This window comes from Neolamprologus brichardi, chromosome 5 (genome assembly GCF_056152115.1).
Source record: "Neolamprologus brichardi isolate AB-2024 chromosome 5, ASM5615211v1, whole genome shotgun sequence".
Classification (NCBI taxonomy): domain Eukaryota; kingdom Metazoa; phylum Chordata; class Actinopteri; order Cichliformes; family Cichlidae; genus Neolamprologus; species Neolamprologus brichardi.
Genome location: NC_142108.1, coordinates 12,963,643 through 12,979,557, shown reverse-complemented (window position 1 = coordinate 12,979,557; position 15,915 = coordinate 12,963,643). Strand labels below are relative to the sequence as shown.

General features: G+C 39.0%; 2 protein-coding genes across 2 annotated transcripts; both read left to right on the top strand.

The window, feature by feature from the left end:
* Nucleotides 1-655: 655 nt before the first annotated feature.
* On the top strand, nt 656-8,162 carry adipor1a (adiponectin receptor 1a). Its single transcript, XM_087840700.1, has 8 exons — nt 656-681; nt 2,508-2,723; nt 2,805-2,918; nt 3,384-3,555; nt 3,663-3,849; nt 5,128-5,315; nt 5,466-5,659; nt 6,308-8,162. The coding sequence occupies exons 2-8, from the start codon at nt 2,577-2,579 to the stop codon at nt 6,434-6,436; spliced, it is 1,131 nt and encodes a 376-aa protein (XP_087696826.1). The 5' UTR covers nt 656-681; nt 2,508-2,576; the 3' UTR covers nt 6,437-8,162.
* Nucleotides 8,163-9,887: 1,725 nt separating this feature from the next.
* Nucleotides 9,888-14,217, top strand: rabif (RAB interacting factor). Its single transcript, XM_006784342.3, has 3 exons — nt 9,888-10,152; nt 10,499-10,741; nt 13,374-14,217. Exons 2-3 carry the CDS (start codon nt 10,604-10,606, stop codon nt 13,620-13,622), a joined length of 387 nt encoding a protein of 128 aa, XP_006784405.1. The 5' UTR covers nt 9,888-10,152; nt 10,499-10,603; the 3' UTR covers nt 13,623-14,217.
* The last annotated feature ends 1,698 nt before the right edge of the window (nt 14,218-15,915 follow it).

Below are 15,915 nucleotides of genomic sequence, written 5' to 3'. Positions count from 1 at the left end.
GAATAAATGGCTAAACTCAAAACAAAAGCTAATTAGAAGAAACGAAAGTGTAATAGTTATGCGCGATAGTAAATTAATTTTGATATAATTTAGATTTAAGATTAAGATTATTTATTTGTAAATTTAAAAAAAAATGCAACAAAATTACGTTTGGTGACTGTCAACGGACGACGTGGGATAAAATTAGATTTTAAAAAAGACAAGTATAAAAAATAGCAATAAAAGAGCCATATGCAACAACAGGAGCATATAAACCCATTTTCTTGACTTTTATGGCAGCAGACCACATCAGCAGACATCAGGACTTATTTTGGGTTATTTACACCAGTGCAAGATTCCAACACTACGCATTCGCCTATGTATCATATCAGTCCTACCAGTTATTGTGTAATGGGCTGTGGGTCTGCACTATTGTCTGTTTTACATTTGTAAACATTTACATTTAAAAACAATATTTTTACATTGTTTAAGTCATTTTGGAATTGCACTGACTAAAATTAATAATTTAAAAACCTTTTCTGACCTCGTGAAGACGTCTGACTTGTTCTCGACATTCGAATGGATGCTTTTATTTTGAAAGGAGAACTGGATTCGGCTTACAAAAGACATTTCAACTTCCGGAAAGAATTGTGTTTCTCGTCGGTAAATAATTCACCTTCCTGGTTTGAAGGCTACCCTGCCAGGTAACTTTTCTGCTTTAAATGAACTTGTCATAAATGATCTTGGGACAGTAAAGCTTCTAGATAATACTTCAGACTGATGAATTCGTAAATACTTTTATTATTAAGTTAATTCTCTGAAAATTGTCCCCTCCTCAGCGACAGCTCGGCGCTAGCTTAAAGGAAACGTTAGCAACCTGATATTATAGCACCTCAGACCAGCTCATTATAAGCGTTGTCGGAAAAGGTTACAATTAATGCTTTACTCTTTAAAAAGTGTAAGAAAGCGTACTGATACTGAGAATTTGTATCAAATCCTCTGTATCTTGGTGTTGTTTACATTTTGTGGTCCCTGTTTCGTCTGACGCTGTGCTAACGTTAATCAACATCCGTCTGGGAGCCTGGGCTAAACAGTAAAATGGTTAAATGTGTTATGTGTGCAGTCAGTACTAGGGTTACATAAATCGTTATCCTGTCTGAAATAAGAATTGCCGTCGTGCTGTACTTGTCCGGAGACGTACAGCTAAACAAGTTTAGCCACTTCTTTTGTTTCCTTGTTGTTTTTTTTGGTCAGTAACACAGGGGTTTCATGCGAAGCTCACATTAATGTCCTTTTTTTTTTTTTAGAAGTACTAGACGTATTAATTGCATCGTGAGTGCTAATTATTGAGCTGTTGAAGCCCTATGAAATGACAAGTAGATGGGTTTATGACATAGATGAGTTATTGAGAACCTCTTAAGAGGTTTCATTTAGAGTGAAAGTAGGAAATCAGCAGCATTTATCTGTAGTAAAGTGATTATTTCTAACCAGTTTTGTTAAGCGGGGCTCATTTCCTGAAGCACAGTGGACATTTTGTTTATCAGAAGTGCAGAAATAACCGTTAAACTTTAATCAAAAAACAAGGCATCACAGACAGATTGCTTTCATTGTTCACTTTGTTTTTCTACAAAGGCTTATTCTCAGTTAGGCATAAACCTGAAGCAAGGCAATGCAGACTATTTATACTAAATGTTTTATAGTAATATAATATAGCAGCTTACTAATAGTGACACAGTAACATGGAAACAGAAACTTCACTTACAAAGGAGGTCAATTGAAGCAAATTGGACTGATGGCTTTATTTTACCGCAGGCACAAAAAAAGAAAAGTGTTTAAGATCAGCATCAGCGTTCATAGGATATACCCTTCATTTGATAAATGTAAACTTAACATGTTACATTCAAATGCTGCTTATTTAAATATGTAGGTTAAAGTCAGTCACCTCTTTTCTCCTTACTGGCAGGCTCTGCTTTTCTGTTCTCAGTTACTTAAAGCTGATCCCCTTTCAGACCAGGTTTTAGGTGACATCCCTGGTCTAGAACAACATATTAGTTGACATACTTGTCAGGTTCTAAATACAAAACACAACATATCCTGATTTGCTTTGTTTAGTTCTTTTAAATATTCCGAATTCAAGTCGTGGACAAAGCAGTTCATTTTTATTTCTTCAGGTTGTGCTCTGGGTGTTTCGAAATGAGTCTTTTATCCTGTACAACAGAGATATCAGCCAATAATACTGTTGGCCTCTTGCCTCCACAGTTATCATCTCATAATTAATTCTAGCTCATTTGCATTGTGAGGCATTTTTGTCTGTAGATAACGTAATATCAGTCTTATCATAGATATTCGTTATTTAATTTTGGTTGTTTTTACTTTTCTTTTATTAGTTTATTATTTTTGTTGCAGTCTTTAGTTGTGTAGTTTTAATCACTGAGTGTTTCGAGGACTGAAGAGAACTGGAGTCAGACTACATGAAGGTATTGACATACTTAGATTGTAAAGCTGATTGCAATTCTGGTGCCCCCCAGGAGGAAATTCAAGTATACCATCTGAAGCAGAATACATCGACTGTGAGTGGATCATCAGGCAGTCTCCCTATGTCAGGCCGAAACGGGTCTGCCAGTGATGCAGACTGCCGGATCTCTGAGGACTGCCAGGTCCCAGATGTTGAGCTGATGGAGCTGGGGCCATTGCTGGAAGAGGGAGGGGCGCGGCAGGGAGTATCCAAAAGTGTCCACCCTGAGGTAGGATTGTTTCAGAATAAGCAACAAAGAAAGAAGCTGTTATTTCTCTGTAACTTCAGTAGTGTCGTAACCTCTTTAAAGGGAGCCGCAATGCTTGCTGATGAGGAAGAGGAGGATGATGAGGTGGGTGAGGTTCTGACCTTACCGCTACAGGCTCACCATGCTATGGAGAAGATGGAGGAGTTTGTACATAAGGTAAAACAAAAAAAAAAAAAAAAAAATTGTCTTTTAATGCTTAAACAGAACTCGTTGAGGGAAAAAGACTAATGAATTGGCTTATTAAGAATATGTCAGTGTTCTTAATAAATCACAAGAAACTGTGTTCATTAAGTAAGTAGTCCACACAAGAGCAATGATGAGCACTTCTTTTTTGTACTGAAAAATGTCTTTCATATCTAGGTCACAGTTCTGTAACGACACATTTACGGAGTACTTTTTTTTTTTTTTTTTTTTTTAATAATATTGGTCTGTTTAATTTTGCCTTCAAACTCTCAGACATGTTTCCATATTTGGTTTTTGTTTTTAATTCATACACAATCTTTAACATGCTGAATATAACTCCTGTATTGTTTTTCATTTTTCTGTGTGTTTTATTTGAAGACCCTCACAATAAACTCAGAATTTATGCCTCTCTGAGCAAAAGTTATTCTTGTTTTTCAGGTCTGGGAGGGGCGCTGGAGAGTAATCCCTTTTCACGTCCTGCCAGAGTGGCTGAAGGACAATGATTACCTCCTGCACGGACATCGACCACCCATGCCATCCTTCCGGGCCTGTTTCGGAAGCATCTTCAGAATTCACACTGAAACAGGAAACATCTGGACTCACCTGTTAGGTGAGTGTTACAAACTGATTAGCAGCAGATAAAAATTTTCCATTATGGTCAAAAATATTTTCATCTGAGTCATTCTGGATATTTCCCACCTGTTTTGTCTTTCTCAGGGCTGATCTTATTCCTGTGTCTGGGCACATTAACCATGCTGCGGCCCAACATGTATTTTATGGCCCCACTGCAAGAGAAGGTTGTGTTTGGGATGTTCTTCCTGGGTGCTGTGCTTTGCCTCAGCTTCTCCTGGCTTTTTCATACGGTCTACTGCCACTCTGAGAAAGTGTCTCGCACATTCTCCAAGTAAGGCCTCACACTGTCAAACGGTGCTTTGCACATCATGAACGATTAATTTCTGTCAGACTAAATAAAATTTCATTTGTTTATAGAGGCTGTTAAAGTTCAGTCGCATCTTCAAATCACACAAGCAACTCAAATTTGTCGCCTTGAGTGTTGTGTAATATTGATTAAATATTTATAACACTGTGCTAAATCCTCTATAGTTTTTGTTTAATCATCAAGTGACTTTAGTATTTATTTTAAAACATGTTTCTGTTTGGATGTTTAACTGATATATACACACACACACACACATATTACTGTAAGAACAGGAGGAGCTAGTGATTTGATGCCAACCCTTTTTGTCCATGTTCCAAGGGTCATTTAACAAGAACCTGACCCCAGAGTTTGTCAGTGCTTTTATTGATCTGTGGTTAAAGATGCAGAGTATTTATTGTGGCAGACTTGAAGCATCACTATACTTAATATACCCACAGCTCATGTTTACATAGCAGTTATCATATTTCAACAATATATGTTTTGAATAAACCTGGAAACAAAGTTCTGTTGTTTTTCTTTTTCAGAAACATGAAAAAGTTTTTAGTTTTTGCTTCTTCTAGATTGGGGGTGTTGCAGCATAAGGCCTGGGGGCCAGAATCAGTCCGCAAAAGACCCCAATCTAGCCCACCTGATGGCTTTGAAAAATGTGAAGCACAGAATGCATTTTAGACTTTTAACTGTATTTTCACAAGTTTTACATCCTTTCCTACTGATAAAGACCTCCACTATATCCATTCATACTACACCAAAGTAACTAAGCAATAGATAAACAATCAAATGACAGAAAGTTCCTGTTTTTTCACTGTCTACTAACAAAATCTATGATTTTGTTTGGGGGTTTGTTTGGGGATTTTTTTGTTTTAGTTGAGTTTTTTTTACATTGGTTTCGCTGTAAAAAAAGAAAAAAAGAGGACATTCTCTCAGTTAAATCTGTTTTATAATTGCAGGACAGTCTGCACAATGAGCTAACAGAACCTTTTCTGTAATTTTACAGATTTATTTGTTACAATTTAAGACCAAATCAGCATTTCGTTCTCATGTAGAAAAACTTAGAGGCATTTCTGAACTTGCACTTTTTTTAATATTAAAATATTTCTAAACTTGTCTACACTGACAGAAAGAGGAGTGGAACTGGTGCATTCCACTTAAGATTAAAGTGGGCTCTATGTGGTCAGCAGTGTAAAATGAGTTTGATATTTCTGTTGTAGGTCTTCTATCCAAACACTCATTTTCTCTCCTCAGGCTTGACTACTCGGGGATCGCCCTCCTAATCATGGGCTCCTTCGTGCCCTGGCTGTACTACTCATTCTATTGTTCCCCTCAGCCTCGCCTTATCTACCTCACCATTGTATGTATCCTCGGCATTGCCGCCATCATTGTCGCCCAGTGGGACCGATTCTCTACACCTCGTCACAGACCTACAAGAGCAGGTGGGCACCAGTAAAGGAACATACACACTGTTTACACTTGCAGCAGTTTGTTTTGTTTGCAGTTTTATCACACCTCCGTTTATTCCTCTTCTGAGCAGTGGGGATATTTTCAGGAAACTAATAACACGTAACTGCAATCCATGTTTCTAGGCGTCTTCATGGGTCTCGGACTAAGTGGCATTGTTCCCACCATGCACTTCACCATTGAGGAGGGCTTTGTTAAGGCAACCACAGTCGGCCAGATGGGTTGGTTCTACCTGATGGGGGCCATGTATATCACCGGCGCTGGTCTGTACGCAGCCAGGATCCCTGAACGCTTTTTCCCCGGCAAGTGCGACATCTGGGTAAGTTTTTCCTCCCTCAAACATGCAAGCAGTCAGTAGTGGTCTGAGCAAGTTCAAAGCTCAGTATTTACAGTCCATTGTGGATGATCTGATATCCTCGTGTCGGTGTTGTTCCCACATCATCATAATAAATGTTGTTCCAGGTTCAACATTGCAAGTGACCAATCACATTGTTGTGACGTCCCCCTTTTGTGCCTTTGAAAAATACCGCCTTAAAAAATCAACTTCACTTGCGAGAAGAGAAACCGCTTCTGTCCGCCGATCCAGGAACTTGAATTCTTTGCATTTTACGATACTTTCCTTTCATAAATGGTAAGCATTACACATATTGTCCTTACAGAGGCGGTTTCTCTTCTCGCAAGTGAAGTAGATTTTTTTAAGGCGTTTGTTTTTTTTCGAGGTCGCGATGACATCAGCAGAAGGTGATTGGTCACTTGCAATGGAACAACATTATTTATGATGACGAGGGAACAGCACCAACATGAGGATATCAGATCGTCCTTCTATTGTAGGTTTAGAAGGGAGTGAGTGACTAAAGGAACAGTGTTATACTCAGCTGTAGCCTCTGGATGTATCTTTGGTAGTTTGTTTAAATACCAAGCAAATGATAATAAATGCTGCTAATATGCACATCTTTCTTTCTGTCAGTTCCATTCTCATCAGATTTTTCATGTTCTGGTCGTGGCAGCAGCGTTCATCCATTTCTATGGCGTTTCCAACCTGCAGGAGTTCCGATACGGCCTCGAGGGAGGATGCACAGATGACTCTCTGCTCTGAGAGGCCTGACTGTGACTTAAACTTTTCTCTATAGCCCCCTCTTTCTCTCTCTCACACACACACACACACACACACACACACAAACACAAAATGCTGCTGGAATTCAAAACAGTCACTTATTCCTCCTTCTATACTTCTGATGTTTTTTAACATCTTGTTTGGGTTTTTTGTGATCTTTCTGCTTTGGCTCCTTTTTGCTTCAATAAAGTAGCATTAACTAGCCAATGTACCATGGTGGAAACAGGCGCTACTTGTTAATAAAATTGTTATTAAGCTTAAAATCTGCATTTTCAGCTAAGATAAAAGTGGGATTTTAGCCAAAAAAAAAAGTCATGTATTCCTGAAACTGCAGCTTACTAGTACCCCAGCCACTTTGTCATTTTTCACCAATTTGTGCTGTAGAAGAAGGCACATACTGTAAACCATTCCTTTCCTATTTTCCATGGAAGCTAGTAGATGAATGTGCTGTCCAGCAAGAGTTTGGTGTAGAGCAGCTGAAGACAGCTTAGCTGGTTGGGAGCATCTAGTTTTCGGCATGGTTGTCAGCACTTGTTTTTTGTTTTTGTTTGTCTGTTTTGGTGTGTGTACCGGCACATATTCATTTATCTGTTACATAAGCCCACTCAGCAATAAACCACAAGTTTATCTGAAAGCCCGGTCAAAGCTTAAGTGTTACGTTCTTGTGTGGTTTTAGGGTGACTTTGAACCATATGCCTGGAGGAGGAAAACTGCCTCTTGGCTAACTCCAGCTCATCCACAGCTCGTTTGTTCATGTGGACACTCCCTGCTCAGCAAACAGATAAATAATTTTTGAATAAAGCTTAGAGCTTAGGCCCCATAAATAAGAGCTACGCACAGTAAGTGTCTGAGTAACACATGGATTAAAGCTAATCAGATCCTCACAGGGTTGGATGTTTCTTTTCTGCTTCTGTTGCGTCGTTTAAATCAAGAAAAATCCCAAATGGATCATTTTCAAATCATTTAACGGCACAGAAAAGCCCTAAGAGTTTGTAGCTGCTGTATAAAAATAAATCAGCTTAGTTCAGGTTAAACTAAGATGCTTGAAACATTGAGGTGACAAGAACTACCCAGTCATTATTTATCAGTCACCCAGCACTTCATGGATTAATTTCTAGAGTTAGTTCCTGGGCTACGCACAATGTACAGATATGGATTGGTTCAATTGCATTTTTGTCAGAGGTTTTTCTTTTGTTAGATCTCAAATGAAGTGAGAGGTATAAATATGAAATACACCTTAGCGTACATTATTAAATTAAAAAACTTAGAATCCATATGAGGAAACATGCTCTGTATAAAGTTTTAGTATTCCTGTGCCTTAGGCCAATGGAAATGTTTTTAAATAAAATGGCCTATCTTAAGAGTGAAGGGAGTATCAAGGATTTCCGGATGTTGACTTTTCTTGTTTTCCTTGAGATATAGATATATATATATATATATATATATATATATCTCGAATCATTACTGGATTTGCATTACACTTACACTTCCATTGATAGGTTGTATGAACTTCAATTTAAGACTCCTTTTTCTAGATGAACTTATTCAAGCTTTATTACAAAGACTAAAACAATGTGTATTCTTGACTTTGTGTAATGTCCTGTGTAGAAAGTGATAAATCATACATTTCACAGAAATGTAAACCTAAATATTTATTAATGGTAATCTTGGAAAATTATTGTAATAAATTCTTTTCCACACGTGAAAATGTGGTGTCCAGTTTTCTCCAGTATACATTTTAAAGGTTCAGGGACTACAAGCAGCTGATTACATTAACATACACTCAGCAGGTTCAACATCAGTCACAGGAATGTATGACTTGAACTTTCAAATGACACATCACCAGTTTAAAAAATGAAGACAAAAGCATTCATGGTCTACTTCTTCTCAGGTATGTCGAGAATATAATCTGTACCATGTTTCAGTGCTTTCCTTTGTGGTTTGATGTTTGTTCAAACATAATTTGATTGTATCATGTCGTCAGTGGTACAAATTAAATATAAACCGCTGTGTTAGCAAAACTGCACTCCTGAACACACTTAATATTTTTAATTCACAAATGAAGCCTCAAACTTACTGAAGGTGATAAATGTTTAGCTATAAAGTATATGCGGGGGGGGGGGCGATATTGTACTAGGCAGGAGCCTAAAATCTTAATTATTTTTCTCAGGTCAGCTGCAGAATATTATTTTTGTGTTCTTCTGATAGTATTTTTTTAAACCCTGTGGCTTCACTAGTTCAGTTTCTTTTTACAATGTTAACATTTCATGACAATTTTAAACTGCATTTCAAAACACAAGTCAAAACTCCATTAGGATTCCTAAGGTAAATTTGAGAGCCAGTACTAAGTACTACATAAGATCTACAAAAGTACTACATAAGATGGTAATAATGTGGTAACAAAAAGCATTCATGTTAAGGAGCAGCATGAAACTGCATCGTGACTTAGCTAAAAATAGACAATATTGCGAAGAGAATTCTAATCATTTGAAGATATTGATCATTAGCTGTGATATTATACACCAGAGAAATGATTGCAGAAAGAGAAGGTGGAGGTGGTTGAAGTCAGTGTCTGTTGAGGTTCAGTGTTAAGGTATTCGTTAAGTAGCTGTATCTCAGTCTGTTTGTCCTACCACAGGGCAACACACATGGTGAGAGGTATTTCAGGCAATTGAATTATTTATACAGGAAATTAAATCTGACGGCTCGCTTGCAAGATCGCGGCCCACACATTGGAAACAAGGTTATTATAGTTAACTAAAATAAAAACTAAGTGAAATGATTTGAGGAACTTTTGGGGAAAACTAACTTAGGCAAGCAGATACTTGTTAATTTGTTATGAACTTATGAGGCTTTATTGTAATACCTGTACTGATTTTCCTAATATTCAATACTCAAGTAGGCTCTGGTATACATATGAAGGAGTATCATTTTGAAAATAAAGTCAAAATGTGGAGATTACAGTTTTTCTTTTGAGACAAACTGCCACGGCTGTTATACCCTCTACACAATGCCTTGTGTAGATGGGATCGTGAAATCTTACTTCGGATTCGGTTTTAGTTATTTAGTTTTAGAAATTGTGGCGATAAGTATAAGGACACTGAAGAGAGAAAGCAGAAAGCTGCATCTGGTGGCCGGATTTATACAAAATGAAATGGCTGGCAATGGTCAGATGCAAGGATAGCCATAATCCACCCGCTTCGGACTGGATGATCACGTCCTGTATGTTGTAACACAGGACACGATAAGACAATTGATTATTTTGTTTCACTAACTCATCTACACGTTTTTCAGAGGGCATAGGAGCCGTGGCAGCTGTTTGGCTTAAAAGGACAAATGGAATCTCTACAGTTTGACTTTGTTTGTTTGTTTGTTTGTTTGCTATTTCGAGTTTAATCTCAAAATCTTTAATATTTAAAATGGACACTATTTTTTTTATGTGGTCCTAATACTTCTTCGTACGTAAATTAACCTAAACTAAGCTGATTTTTTTTGTTTGGTTGGTTGTTTGGTTGGTTAGGTAAACAGTGAAGAAAAAAACAACAAAATAAAACCTAACTGGGAACCAAGTCACAGCTCCGTGTTTCAACACGGGAGCATCTACTGGTTGGCACACAGAGACCCAGATTGTTTGCCTAGCTTGGGCTAGCTTGCTTGTCTCATACAGTTTTGTTCAGAGCATCTTCTGCAACATATAGGTACGCGTTATTTGGCTTAATTTAAAATGCATGTGTCTAAAACATATGTCTCTGCTCTGTAGGTTTATGTCTGTCAGTGTCAGACCCGGAGTTAGCACACATGAAGATACGGGTCATCCCATTGGACTGCATTAGGTTAAAATTATCTTCTTAAATGTATTTTTCAAGCTGTGGTTTAGGAATATGTGTGACCTGTATTTGTAACGTAAAGAAAAATGAATTAGGATTAGGGACTTCCGCACGGCTCGTAATTCCGGTGCACCCTTTCTGTTCGTGCCCTCCCTTTATTCTTCTTTTTTTGTTTAAGATCGCACTTTAGTTAACATCATCTCCTTAACCGTTACAGTTAACGGAGATCTCTTGGACCAGCCTGGTTTTCTTGGTGGAAGTCTCCCCTGAGCCTCTTTGTGCTCGTTCGTCCGAGTAAACCTGCTCTTCTTTGGGGATCGACATGGATCAGGAATCGAAAGAAAGCACAGACCAATCCAGCCTGGTTTCTGATGACGGCAAAAACAGCAAGTCTGTGCTGTGTCAACGCTGCGGGTCCAAGGTGCTCTGCCCCGGTACGGCCGTGTTAGCGGAGAAGGAGGTATGGCGCATGCATTCAGTCTCTTTTGACATTCATCGTTTTAATATCAGTGAGTTCCTGTGTGCTCCAAAGGATAATAAAGCCAAACCAAAGTGCTGCTGAAACAAACCAATCAGAGGCAGATATGCACTCACTGGTCATTTTATTAGGTACAACTTGCTAGGACCAGGTTGGACCAGTTTTTGTCTTTAGGACTGCATTAATTCTTTGTGGCAGATTCAACAAGGTGGAAAAATTCCTCGTGAGATTTGGGTCCATATTGACATGAAAACATCACACAGTTGCTGCAGATTTGTTGGCTGCACATCCATGATGTGACTCCTGTTCCACCACATCCCAAAGGTGCTTTTTGGGGGATCTAATGACAGTGGAGATGATTTGAGTACAGCAAACTCATTTTCATGTTTAAGAAACCAGTTTGAGTTCATTTGAGCTGTTACATTGAGTGTTATCCTGCTGTAAGCCACAATCAGAAGATCGATAGGTGTTGTGCGTTCAGAGATTCTCTTCTGCATTCTTATGCTCAGTTTAAACTTCAGCAGGTTGTCTGCTGCCAGGTGCTGGCATGTGATTGGTTGATTAGCTATTTGTATTAATGAGCGATTGAACAGATGTACCTAATAAAAAATGACCAATGATTGTAAACACCAAAGTCATTACTGTACTGTAGTTCTTGCTCATTTTAGACCTGTTTCCAAGCTTCCGTTTCTGTCAAAAATTTTAGAAAGGATTGTATTTGAGCAGCTACAAACCTTTCTAAATAGTCATAATATTTTTGAGAAGTTCCAGTCGGGCTTCAAAACCCACCACAGCACAGAAACTGCCCTCCTAAAAATACTTAATGATATTTTTTTAATCACTGACTCAGGAGACCCAGCTGTGCTCCTGCTCCTAGACTTAACTGCAGCCTTTGATACTGTTGACCACAGCATTCTGATCTCCCGTTTGGAGCAATGTGGTATCAAAGGTATCCCCTTGGAATGGTTTAGGTCGTACCTCTCCGAGAGGACTTTTTCCGTGAGCCTTGATGATTTTATTTCTTCCCCAGCTCCTTTTACTTGTGGTGTCCCGCAGGGTTCTGTATTAGGCCCAATTCTTTTTTCAATCTACATGTTGCCCCTAGGCCTAATCTTTAGGAAGCATAACATCTGCTTTCACTCATATGCCGACGACACCCAGATTTATCTTCGGTTTAATAGAAACACCTCCACGCCCATGGAATCGCTAGTCAAATGTCTTGACGAAGTTAAAACCTGGATGGCGTCAAATTTTCTTACCTTCAACCATGATAAAACTGAGGTAATTATTTTTGGACCAAGCTGTAATTTCAATGCCCCAGATCTGGACTTATGCAACCTAACATGTGCTGTTAAAACGCATGTAAAAAACCTGGGGGTTTTCTTGAATAGCAAACTTACATTCGAGAAACAAATTAATTCAGTTGTCCAGCAGTCCTTTTTTAAATTAAGGCTCCTATCCAAAGTGAGATCTTTTTTATCTTTTAGAAATTTGGAACGAGCAATTCATGCGTTTGTTTTATCTCAACTGGATTACTGCAATTCACTATATGTGGGTGTCAGTCAGTCCAGCTTGGCCCGGCTCCAACTTGTACAGAATGCTGCAGCTCGCCTTTTGACCCGTGTGAAGAAACACCAACATATTACTCCGGTGCTTGCTTCCCTTCATTGGCTTCCAGTGCGTTTTAGAATTAAATTCAAAATCTTACTTTTGACTTATAAAGTGCTAATTGGCCAGACAACGGACTATTTGTCTGATCTATTGCAGCTTTATACGCCCTCTAGAGCCCTTCGATCAAGCGATCACCTGCTCACCTGCTCCTTACCTTCTATAAATCTAGGATGGTTCATAGAGGAGATCGGGCATTTGCGGTTGTGGCACTGAAAATGTGGAATGATCTACCTCTCCACATTAGAAAGGCCCCAACTCTTACTCTTTTTAAATCGCATCTTAAAACTTAAAAAAAATTTTTTTACTCTGGCTTTCGAAACTGCATGAGTTACCAATTCTTTTATCCTAATTTTCTTTTAATTTTCTTACCTGTCGTTCTTGTCAATGTCATTGTTTAACTGTCACTCTGTACAGCACTTTGGTCAGCTTCCTGCTGTTATTAAATGTGCTTTATAAATAAATGAATGAATGAAATTACTGATTCTTCAGGGTGCTTTTCAGTAAATATACTGCAGGTGCTGCTACTGAATTAAGAAAGGAAACAGATGTATTCTTTAGGCCTTAGTTACTAAAGACAGACTTGGCTCTGCAGATGTGTGAGCAAAAGGCACATGGATATTTAGGATATGCTGACTCTTTGAAGAGCAGAATACAACTGCAGGTGCTGGAGGTTTTTATTAAATTTTTTTCATACTCAGCTAATTCTATGCAAAGAAAAACATCCTATTTACGCTCAAATGCAAAGTAGAAAATCAGGGATTTAACTCTGTTTCTTCAAGATGAGCTGTATTTGTGCTCAACAGATGAGAGAAATTTAAATCTGAGCTGGAGGCTGACACAAACCCCTTCATGCTTACCCTGTTTCACTCCTAATTTTGTGCTGTTTCACAAGTTTTTTTGTTTTGTTTTTTAAATCATCTGTTCCTGTGTTTTCTGCCACCAGCTGTTCCTGCCATCCATGCGGAAAAAGAGTGGCCTCAGCAGCACAGAGGCCTCAGTGGACGGTGACACACTGACTGCCCACTGGTTCGTGGATGACATGTACACTTTTGAGAACGTGGGCTTCACTAACGACGTGGGGAGAATAAAGTACCTCATCTGTGCAGACTGCGAGATTGGACCAATCGGCTGGCACTGTTTGGATGACAAGAAAAGTTTCTACATTGCTTTGGACAGGGTGAACCACGCATAGTTTGAGTGCATATGTAAGTGAGTGCACGAGAACTTGAAAATAATGTGTTGGCAGGCAGAGCATCGGTTCATGGATTTACTCCCAGAGGTGATCCCGACTTCATCCACCACACATGCTTACAGATACTGGTGTGTATGTCTTTAACGGTGACAGGACTGTGTTGTTTTCATTCTCATGTTTCATGCTGACAAGTTTCACCATCCTGTTCTAATAAAAAGGTTTTTAGGAAATTGATGTTGAATGCAGTCTTTTGCAGCTTCCTCCTGAAAGAAAATTTGGTTTCATCCTTTATTTTAGCATATTCTTTTATAATCAGTTAAAAGATGCCAGTTGAACACTGAAACATTATGGAGCACAAAAAAGCAGGTAATCACTCAGTTTATCCTATAACACTCCTGGGAAAAAAGTAAGTACACTGATGATTTAGTAGCTTGTAGAACCACGTTTAGCAGCAACAACTTTAAGGAATTGTTTTCGGTCTGACTTTGTCAGTGTCTCACATCGAGGAATTTTGTCCCAATCTTATGTATTCTTCTTTCTGGGGTGGCTGTAGCTCAGGTGGCAGAGCAGGTCAGCCACTTTTCTGCGACTTATTTTAGCCATAAAGAGGCAGCCTGGGATCGAACCACACTGACTCGGTGGTTCGATCCCAGGCTGCCTCCTGGCTGCATGCCAAATATCCTTGGGCAAGATACTAACCCCATGTTTGCCTACTGGTGGTGGTCAGAGGGCCCGGTGGCGCCTGTGTCCGGCAGCCTCGCCTCTGTCAGTGCGCCCCAGGGCAGCTGTGGCTACAATGTAGCTTGCCATCGCCAGTGTGTGAATGTGTGGATGAATGGGTGAATGACTGAATGTAGTGTAAAGTGCTTTGGAGTCCTTAAGGACTCGAAAAGCGCTATACAAATGCAGGCCATTTACCATTTACCATTTACAGTGTTAATTCAGTTCATTGTGGTTTACAGGTATTCATTCATGCACAGCTCTCACAGTCACCCATCACAGCATTTAATCAGGTTGAGTTCTGGACTGACTGGACAATCGCAACACCTTGATTCTTTTCTTTTTCAGCCATTCTGCTGTAAATTTGCTGCTGTGCTATTGCTCATTGTCGTGTTGCCCCAGTGTCGGCCTAGCTTGAGAATACTTTGGTATACAAAGGAGTTCATGGTCGACTCAGTGACTACAAGATGCCCGAGTCCTGTGGTTACAAATCAAGCCCAAATCATGATCTTTCCACCACCATGTCTAACAGTTGATATGAGCTACTTGTGCTGATAGGCTGTGCTTTTGTTTTTCTCCAGATGTGGTGCTGGTCATTATGGTCAAATATCTCCACTTTGGTCTTGTCTGTCTAAAGGACATTGTTCACAAAATCGTATGATTTGCTCAGATGAAACTTTGAAAACCTAAGCTGTGCTGCCATGTTTTTGTAGAGAGAATAGACTTTCACATGGAAGGCCTTTCAAACAAGCCACACTTGCTCAGGCTTTTTCTAATTGTACTATCATGAACCTTAACATTTAACATGATAACTGAGGCCTGTTAAGTCTGAGATGTAGCTTTTGGACTTTTTAGTTTCTCAGTCTTGACTGAATGCTCCAGAATAGCAAACTGCCAAAACTTCTGCTTTTATATAGGTGCTCACACATTTATTTGGCAGCACCTGACAAATATTTACTCTCTTAATACGTCTGGAAACTGTAAGAGTGTACTTTGCTTTTCACGAGTCAAAACAAAGTGCTGTAAATACTTTTTTTTTCCCCATCACATGACTGCATGTAGGTTTTAGTGTATTTCACAGTTTTGGACTTCTGTTCCCAAAAACAAGTAAAACTGGAAATGCTAAGTTACTTACCATCTGAAATTCAGTTTGGTACATTATTCATTTAAATCCACAAACGAGGTGTTAACATGTGAGCAAGTCTGCATTATCGATATGGTGTTGGAAGCATTTATTACATTTGCATTCAGTCTGATCCTCCTTGCAAAGTTTTAAGCTGTAGATTTTATAGTTCTAAATATAATTTTGTTCAACCCAACTGTCTCCAGTTTCTCTGTAATAATTTATGTTCTGTGGTTCACGCTATGAGAGGTCTACTGTTCATCACTAAGGGTCCTGATTTTATAGCTGCCAGCACATTTTCTTTGTGATGTGGTTCCAGATGCTCACACCTAGTAAGATGAGTCCCACCATGTGAGTTTCAGGGGTGGTATTAGTTGAAATACCTGGTGTGGTGGATGTGGGTTTGTGAAGAATGAAAAGATTTGTTCTGAAGACTACCGCTGTATAAAT